Raw genomic sequence first — 10,187 nt, 5'->3', positions numbered from 1 at the left:
TTTATTATGTTTCCTTATAAAACTATAAGTGACTCTTCAGTATATAAAAGATATATAAACATTTTTACAGTCGTTGTCCCCCAACCCGAATTCCCTGTCCACCACGGCGAGCTCAATGAGTTAGTGGTCTGAACTTAGTCTCGTAGTGACCGTACTCGCTCCATTATGTATACTGTTATTGTGCAGGATCCAGAATCCCCTCTAAGTCATCCCCTCCCCACCCAAAAATCCAACCCTTGTATATGTCTGACCATTCTATTTCATGTATAGTTCCCACCACCCTGCAACATGACATAACCCTAATACAGTATATGGCTGGGTTCACCCTACGTATAACACCGGCCGTTCTGTGACACGGACGGATGATCTTCATCTCTGCTGAATTCAGATGCAGGCGCCCACATCCGAATTCAACCCTTGCACTATGGAGCAGGCGGCTCCGGATTGTGCGGCTCCATTGTGTGAACTAACATGTCAGTTTTTTGTGCGGCCGGATGGAATCCTGGCCGAACAAATTCTGTGTGCATACGCTCCGGCCGGGATTCCATTCATTCCAATACAATATATGCTTTGCATAAATCACGGCCATTGTTGCAAATTGCACATCTCCACCACTAGGGGGCCCGATTTGTCTTCAGTTGACTGTAGTTCCTAGTCAAGTCTTTTAAAGCTACATGGATTGTACCATTAATGGCGACATTTGAAAATTTTCCCCCAAACACCTCACTGAGAATTAACCCTTTATCACCATGGTTCATTGTGGTCTATTATTTTACTAAAATTATTCAATTTTTTCATTTTGCCGTATATCCTCAACACGTTTTTTACATTCTTTCACGCGATCAAGAAGTCTTTGAATCGCCTCATCTCTGGTTATGTCGTCTATGATGGGAAATGAAGCGTGCACAGACTGACTAGACCCCAGATCAGAACTTGGTTCGAGACTCGGATGACTCTCATCTCCCTCATGACTGTCTTCAGAACCTATGCTGACCCCTGATAAAGATGGACTGGACATGGTATTAAGATATGGATGACTCTCATCTGACTCATAGTTGTCTTCAGAAACTGTGCTGACATCTGACAAAGATGGACTCGACATGGGTTCGCGACATGGCTGACTGTTATCTCCCGCATGACTTGCTTCAGAACCTATGCCGACCCCTGATGAAGATGGCCTGGATATGGGTTCGAGACACAGATGACTCTCTTCTGCCTCATGTCTGTCTTCAGAACCTATGCTGACCCCTGATAAAGATGGACTGGACATGGTATTAAGATATGGATGACTCTCATCTGACTCATGGTTGTCTTCAGAAACTGTGCTGACATCTGACAAAGATGGACTCGACATGGGTTCGAGACATGGCTGACTGTTATCTCCCGCATGACTTGCTTCAGAACCTATGCCGACCCCTGATGAAGATGGCCTGGACATGGGTTTAAGACATGAATGACTCTCATCTGACTCATTGCTGGCTTCAGAACTTGTGCTTAATGTTGGAAAATATGGACTGGGCATGGGTTTAAGACATGGTTGACTCTCATCTGCCTCATGGTTGTCCTTAGAATTTGTGTTGAACCCTGATCTAGATGAACTCGACAGAGGTTTGAGACATGGTTGACTGTTATCTCCCGCATGACTTGCTTCAGAACTTTTGCCGACCCCTGATGAAGAGGGCCTGGATATGGGTTTGAGACATGAATGACTATCATCTGACTCATTGCTGGCTTCAGAACTTGTGCTTAATGTTGGAAAATATGGACTGGGCATGGGTTTGAGACATGGTTGACTCTCATCTGCCTCATGGTTGTCTTTAGAATTTGTGTTGAACCCTGATCTAGATGGACTGGACAGGGGTTTAAGACATGGTTGACTCTCATCTGCCTCGTGGCTGTCTTTAGAATTTCTGCTTAACCCTGATGAGGACGGACTGGATACAAGACATGGATTACTCTCAGCCGATTCATGGCCATATTCAGAACCTGTGCTGACCCCTGACAAGGACTGGCCTGACTTGGCGTTGGGCCGGGGAGGATTTTCTCTACAACTTGGCTCGGGTGTCAGAGAAGCAGAAGCCATGGGTGGAAAGACATTGCACAGTATACTGAAAGGAGTTGGCCCTTCAAGAATGGCACTTTTAACACTTGGAGAGTGTGAATGTGGTGACTCCAGCAGACCTAGAGAAGAAGGAGAGCCTAAAGATGGTAAATGGGGTGGGAGAGATGAATGGGAGAAGGCATTCTTTGCTGCAGGTGAGTCTTGCTGTAAGTCACAACCACTTAGATTAATTTTTTTTATAAAAGTTTCTCCGTTGCTGAAATATGACAATTTTCTTTTGATTTGTCTTCGTGAATGTTCCAAAAAAGAAATCTGGTGAAGAAGGTGAAGACATCAGAAGGAGTTACAAATACAAAATTCACACCTTGGTATTATTTCCAATTACACTGTGAAACATACACACCAATCTGACATAACTTTAATACCATGTGTCTAATATACTGTTGACAAGCTTCGACCCATTGAGGCCCAAACCACATAGCCCTGTGATGCCCTCTGTGGTAGCCAGGGCAGACCATCATAGCCAGCTGTGCTGGTGATCTGGCAGAGATCACATATTTTTATTAGCATCATGTCCCTCAAGTTCTAAATAATTTATGAAGTCTCAGTGGAAAATTGCCTCTTACAGTCTGGCATGGATGCAGCTCATCCTGAGCATTTCGGGCTACTAAAATTAGCATAGTGTCACCGCTGTGCCAATGTCGCAATAAAAGTCTCCATTCTTATATGGAGGTGTTCCACTACATTTTAGAATGTTTTGGGTTTTGGCTCTTATAAAAAATATTTTTACTTTATATCTAGTGACTAAGAGATGGCTCCTTAATAGGGATGAGCCGGCTCGCCGAATGTTCACGTTTGGCCGACACCGAGTGCTCAGCATTTGACTCCCAATGGCTAGAAAAGTTGGATGCCACCCTTAGAATGGTAGGGATGTCGTTCATCGAGTTTGCTCAACACTACTCCTAAACCATTATAGATTCTCAAACTGGGATTCACTTATGGTCTATAGATTAACGGGAAGAATGGTTTATGAATTAACAGGAAGAATGGTTTATGAATTAACGGGAGGAATGGTTTAATGGATTAACGGGAAGAATGATCTGTGGATTAACGGGAGAAATGGTCTATGGATTAACGGGAGGAATGGTCTATGGATTAACGGGGGGAATGGCCTATGGATTAACGGGAAGAATGGTTTATGGATTAACGGGAGGAATGGTTTATGGATTAACGGGAGGAATGGTTTATGGATTAACGGGAGGAATGGTTTATGATTTTGAATGAACAGGAAGAATGATCTGTGGATTAACGGGAGGAATGGTCTATGGATTAACGGGAGGAACGGTCTATGGATTAACGGGAGGAATGGTTTATGGATTAACGGTAAGAATGGTTTATGAATTAATGGGAAGAATGATCTGTGGATTAACTGGAAGAATGGTCTATGGATTAACGGGAAGAATGGTTTATGAATTAACGCAGAAATGGTCTATGGATTACCGGGAGGAATGGTTTATGAATTAATGGGAGGAATGGTCTATGGATTAACGGGAAGAATGGTTTATGGATTAATGGGAGCAATGGTTTATGGATTAACGGGATGAATGGTTTATGGATTAACGGGAGGAAAGGTTTATGATTTTGAATTAACAGGAAGAATGATCTGTGGATTAACGTAAGGAATGGTCTATGGATTAACGGGAAGAATGATCTGTGGATTAATGGGAAGAATGGTCTATGGATTAACGGGAGGAATGGTTTATGGATTAACGGTAAGAATGGTTTATGAATTAATGGGAAGAATGATCTGTGGATTAACTGGAAGAATGGTCTATGGATTAACGTGAAGAATGGTTTATGAATTAACGCAGAAATGGTCTATGGATTAACGGGAGGAATGGTTTATGAATTAATGGGAGGAATGGTCTATGGATTAACGGGAAAAATGGTTTATGGATTAACGGAAGGAATGGTTTATGGATTAACGGGAGGAATGGTTTATGGATTAACGGGAGGAATGGTTTATGGATTAACAGGAGGAATTATTTAGAAATTAACGGGAAGAATGATCTGTGGATTAACGGGAGGAATGGTCTATGGATTAACAGGAAGAATGATCTGTGGATTAACGGGAGGAATGGTCTATGGATTAACAAGAGGAATGGTCTATGGATTAACAAGAGGAATGGTCTGTGGAGTAACAGGAGGAATGGTCTATTGATTAACGGGAGGAATGGTCTATGGATTAACGGGAAGAATGGTTTACGGATTAATGGGAGGAATGGTTAATGGATTAACAGGAGGAATGGTTTATGGATTAACGGGAGGAATGGTTTATGGATTAACGGTAAGAATGGTTTATGAATTAACGGGAAGAATGATCTGTGGATTAACTGGAGGAATGGTCTATGGATTAACAGGAGGAATGGTCTATGGATTAACGGGAGGAATGGTCTATGGATTAACGGGAAGAATGGTTTATGGATTAATGGGAGGAATGGTTTATGGATTAACAGGAGGAATGGTTTATGGATTAACGGGAGGAATGGTTTATGGATTAACGGTAAGAATGGTTTATGAATTAATGGGAAGAATGATCTGTGGATTAACTGGAAGAATGGTCTATGGATTAACGGGAAGAATGGTTTATGAATTAACGCAGAAATGGTCTATGGATTACCGGGAGGAATGGTTTATGAATTAATGGGAGGAATGGTCTATGGATTAACGGGAAGAATGGTTTATGGATTAATGGGAGCAATGGTTTATGGATTAACGGGATGAATGGTTTATGGATTAACGGGAGGAATGGTTTATGATTTTGAATTAACAGGAAGAATGATCTGTGGATTAACGTAAGGAATGGTCTATGGATTAACGGGAAGAATGATCTGTGGATTAATGGGAAGAATGGTCTATGGATTAACGGGAGGAATGGTTTATGGATTAACGGTAAGAATGGTTTATGAATTAATGGGAAGAATGATCTGTGGATTAACTGGAAGAATGGTCTATGGATTAACGTGAAGAATGGTTTATGAATTAACGCAGAAATGGTCTATGGATTAACGGGAGGAATGGTTTATGAATTAATGGGAGGAATGGTCTATGGATTAACGGGAAGAATGGTTTATGGATTAACGGAAGGAATGGTTTATGGATTAACGGGAGGAATGGTTTATGGATTAACGGGAGGAATGGTTTATGGATTAACAGGAGGAATTATTTAGAAATTAACGGGAAGAATGATCTGTGGATTAACGGGAGGAATGGTCTATGGATTAACAGGAAGAATGATCTGTGGATTAACGGGAGGAATGGTCTATGGATTAACAAGAGGAATGGTCTATGGATTAACAAGAGGAATGGTCTGTGGAGTAACAGGAGGAATGGTCTATTGATTAACGGGAGGAATGGTCTATGGATTAACGGGAAGAATGGTTTACGGATTAATGGGAGGAATGGTTAATGGATTAACAGGAGGAATGGTTTATGGATTAACGGGAGGAATGGTTTATGGATTAACGGTAAGAATGGTTTATGAATTAACGGGAAGAATGATCTGTGGATTAACTGGAGGAATGGTCTATGGATTAACAGGAGGAATGGTCTATGGATTAACGGGAGGAATGGTCTATGGATTAACGGGAAGAATGGTTTATGGATTAATGGGAGGAATGGTTTATGGATTAACAGGAGGAATGGTTTATGGATTAACGGGAGGAATGGTTTATGGATTAACGGTAAGAATGGTTTATGAATTAACGGGAAGAATGATCTGTGGATTAACTGGAGGAATGGTCTATGGATTAACAGGAGGAATGGTCTATGGATTAACGGGAGGAATGGTCTATGGATTAACGGGAGGAATGATCTATGGATTAACGGGAGGAATGGTCTATAAATTAACAGGAAGAATGATTTGTGGATTAACGGGAGGAATGGTCTATGGATTAACGGGAAGAATGGTTTATGAATTAACGGGAGGAATGGTACATGGATTAACAGAAGGAATGGTTTATGAATTACTAAAATATTTTAAAGGGGATGACTCCTTGAAAATTGAAAAGTAGTGATGTTTCCAAGGTTAAATCGTTGTCTCATGGAAGACCAACTAAACTGGAAGAATCTTTAAAAAAGTATTCATTGTAAAATTGGGTTTAAAATTTAAAATTTTTTGCTCCAAATGCCCATACAAAATTTAACAATTTCCTCCTAACAGTTGTAGAACTTTGAATGTATATTAAGCATTTTTTACATAAACCACAATTTACCTGCAGAGTGTTCTCAGTAGAAGGTATTGAGGATGGATGGGCATAGGTGGATTTCTTCTGTGCTGGTAGGTCCCATTTGTCCTCATTCCACAATTTCACAACTGTTGCAGATGTCCCACTTGCACTGTTCTCTAATCTGTGATGTTGCTGTTGAAGTGGTATGGAGTGGCGCATTGTCACAGTGCCCAGGCCGTCCTCGCTACAATCACTGTCGCTGCTCATGTCGGCCTCTGGCTGGAGTTCGGTGGTTCTGGCTTCTCCGGCTTTTTCTCGCCCATCACTTCTTCTGTTTCTCATTTTACTTTCTGGCAGTAAATACATGATGTTTTTGTACATGCACATAGCGGTGGCTTTCATCTTGATCACTTGTAGGTTAAGGATGAGGGAGTCATAGACGTTTGGTAATTCTCTCCCAGGAGTAGACTTCTCCTCGTTGCTTGTTTGGGACAGTTGCAGTATGGTCAACGCAGTGTCTTTGCAACATTTCATAGGCACTAAGTAAGTCCCATGGTCCTTCCTCCTCTGTTTATCCGCTTTTCCCATAGATGACCTTTGATCGGGTGATTGTCCTGTGTCACTGAATACCACCTGGAAATGTTCATCCGCCACTTCGTTCGCCGTCGACCTTGCTATGTGGCTGTTCGGTAACTTCTGCTTAGTAACTGGTGACACAACTATGACGTAGGGAGTGTTGGTGAAGTCAGAGCAGACACCCAGACGACTTATTCTTTGCCGAACTGAAGAAGACAAAATGGAGATCGGGACTCTTTTCACTTCAGCGTTTTGAGGAATCTGAAAGTAGTAACTAAAAACTTTGGGCTTTTCAGGTGGAGTAATAGGAGAAGTGGCTGCCATATTCTTGTAGGGTTGTGTCGATCTTCATCAGTTCATGGGAGTGCCGCAACATGAAGAAGAAGAACCAGTATTTGGCGGGATGGGTGTCTAACAAAGGAACTAAATCCACATGGAGCCATCTTCATTTCTGAAATACAGTGAAAAATAAGTACCGGAAGACTGGGAATTTTTATATAGAAGTCAATTACAAATCTAAATAACTTTTTAACACCAGCTGATTTGAAAGAATTTTTTTTCCGCTAGAGTATCCCTTTTAATACCCTTTTGAAGTGGGACCCTCTCTCCCCCGACCTTTCTAGTCGTGAGAGGAGTGTGAGGAAGTGTCTACCAGCTTACCAAACATCCGGTTCCCTTTGCTAACTTCACCTTCCCCTCTTAGTGTAATACTGCAATACAAAGTATCATAAAGAAGAGCAGTACTACAGCTAGGCACTGCCTCTCCACGCGAGTCGTGAGTCAGTCCCTGGTAAGGCCTATGGGCAGTGCTGAGGATGTGCCGTAAATAATCACACTCCCGCTGGTGCTTGGCCTGGTGAACGATTCTTAAAGGTAGCGAAGAACAAGAACGAAGAGGCGGCCACCCACCAATCAGGTGCTGCCTTTATTTGGATAACATCAACATAGGCTCACAGGCAGTTATGCAGGGTGCACACTTACACTGGCCTTGTAGTACATTCAGGCCTGTGGAGGCGTGCAAACGCGAAACAGCCGTAGCCTCACTGGGTCGCACCCTGCATAACTGCCTGTGAGCCTATGTTGGTGTTATCGGAATAAACGCAGCACCTGATTGGTGAGTGGCCGCCTCTTCGTTGTTGTTCTTCGCTAGCAATACAAAGTATACTAATATTATAAACGAGCTTATCTGAAAGTAAATCCTAAGATCCGGTGTTGCATCTGGAAGCTTCCATCCTAGAGATGCAGACTGTGGGGCCATGTGTTGTTCCATGCTGCCATGAATTAGGCCCCGTTCACACTGAGCAAAACTAGCGGAATTCCGCGGCAGAATGCCGTTAGCCTCCCTCTCATAATGGGAGTCTATGGGAGGCGCGCGCTCCTGCTCTGTCCGCGCTGAAGAATGAACATGTTCATTCTTCAGCGTGGAGAGACGTTGTGGGAACAGAAGTGCGCGCCTCCCATAGACTCACATTATGAGAGCGAGGTTAACGGCATTCTGCCGCGGAATTCCGCTAGTTTTGCTCAGTGTGAACCCGGCCTTATGTGGCAGTATTATATAGGGTCCACCGTATGTGGCAGTATTACATTAGGTAGACAGTGTCTTGCAGTATTTTATTAGGTACACACTGTCTGGCAGTATTATATTAGGTACACAGTGTCTGGCAGTATTTTATTAGGTACATAGTATGTGGCAGTATTATATTAGGTACACAGTGTCTGGCAGTATTTTATTAGGTACACAGTATGTGGCAGTATTATATTAGGTACACAGTATGTGGCAGCATTATATTAGGAACACAGTGTCTGGCAGTATTACATTAGGTACACTATATGTTGTGGTATTATATTAGGTACGCAGTATGTGGCAATATTACATTAGGTACACAGTATGTGGCGGTATTACATTAGGTACACAGTATGTGGCAATATTACATTAGGTAGACAGTTTGTGTCAGTATTGTATCTAGTATAATATTAGTTGTACAGTGTGGGGCAGTATTATATTAGGTGCACAATGTGGCAGTATTATATTAGGTGCACAGTGTGTGGTAGTATTATATTAGGTACACAGTGTGTGTCAGTATTATATTAGGTGCACAGTGTGTGTCAGTATTATATTAGGTGCACAGTGTGTGTCAGTATTATATTAGGTGTATAGTGTGTGGTAGTATTATATTAGGTACACACTGTGTCAGTATTATATTAGGTGCACAGTGTGGTAGTATTATATTAGGTGTATAGTGTGTGGTAGTATTATATTAGGTACACAGTGTGTGTCAGTATTATATTAGGTGCACGGTGTGTGGTACTATTATATTAGGTACACAGTGTGTGTCAGTATTATATTAGGTGCAGTGTGTGGCAGTATTATATTAGGTGTATAGTGTGTGGCTGTATTATAACATGTGCATAGTGTGCAGCAGTATTATATTAGGTACCTAGTATGTGGGAGTATTATATAAGTTGTACAGTATGTGGAAGTATTATATTAGCTGCACAGTGTGTGGCAGTAGTATATTAGATGCACAGTGTGTGGCAGTATTATAACATGTGCACAGTGTGTGGCAGTATTATATTAGGTGCACAGTATGTGGCAGTATTGTATCTAAGGGTGCAGTGTGTGTCAGTATTACGTACATAGTATGTGGTGATATTACATTAGGTACACAGTATGTGGCGGTATTATATCTAAGGGTGCAATGTGTGTCAGTATTATATTAGGTACATAGTATGTGGCGGTATTACATTAGGTATATAGTATTTGGCGGCAATACATTACGTACACAGTATATAGCAGTATTATAGCTAAGGGTGCAGTATGTGTCAGTATTATATTAGTTTCACAGTGTGTGGCAGTATTATATTATTATATTAGTATTATATAACACACCCCCAGCATATCCTTGTTCTGGTCATGCTGGGAGCTGTAGTACATAACACCCTTCAGTTGCACATATTAACCTTATTGATATTGATGTGATTATTGGGTAATTGTAATCTTCCACTACCCGTTATACTGTAATATAGTAGAAGAGACCTTGGTAGCAGCACAGCAGAGTGTCATGGAGGTGGCAGCTGTACAGGGAGGAAACTGGGGGCCCAAGGTGAACCTCTGCCCCAGGTCCCTCGATACTCCAGCTTCCCCCTGCTCTGTATACCTATACGTTATATATTAGTAACATAAAAACTACTTACAGAATTCCCCTCGGCCCTTATTCCCGAGTACTCGTCAAAGTGAAACTAAGACATCTGTGTAATAACTTCCTCCTCTTCTCACCCCCAGCTGTGCTAGACCAGCTCTGCTATACCAGCCCATCCAG

At 41.9% G+C, this 10,187-nt stretch overlaps 1 protein-coding gene across 1 annotated transcript; it reads right to left on the bottom strand.

Moving 5' to 3' along the window:
* On the bottom strand, nucleotides 1-10,187 carry LOC138792216 (uncharacterized). The gene is made up of 3 exons (XM_069969359.1): nucleotides 10,063-10,187; nucleotides 6,337-7,318; nucleotides 1-2,374 (listed from the first exon to the last, which is right to left on the bottom strand). Exons 2-3 carry the CDS (start codon nucleotides 7,189-7,191, stop codon nucleotides 782-784), a joined length of 2,448 nt encoding a protein of 815 aa, XP_069825460.1. The 5' UTR covers nucleotides 7,192-7,318; nucleotides 10,063-10,187; the 3' UTR covers nucleotides 1-781.

This window comes from Dendropsophus ebraccatus, chromosome 5 (assembly GCF_027789765.1).
Source record: "Dendropsophus ebraccatus isolate aDenEbr1 chromosome 5, aDenEbr1.pat, whole genome shotgun sequence".
NCBI lineage: Eukaryota > Metazoa > Chordata > Amphibia > Anura > Hylidae > Dendropsophus > Dendropsophus ebraccatus.
This window is presented reverse-complemented; position numbering and strand designations above follow the sequence as displayed.

Bases quoted from the DNA above. Each gene is read 5' to 3' on its own strand.
- LOC138792216 (XM_069969359.1), bottom strand. From the start codon at position 7,191: ATGGCAGCCACTTCTCCTATTACTCCACCTGAAAAGCCCAAAGTTTTT. The intron at 2,375-6,336 runs GTAAATTGTGGT...CTTCTTCACCAG, and splicing joins CTACTGAGAACACTCTGCAG to ATTTCTTTTTTGGAACATTC.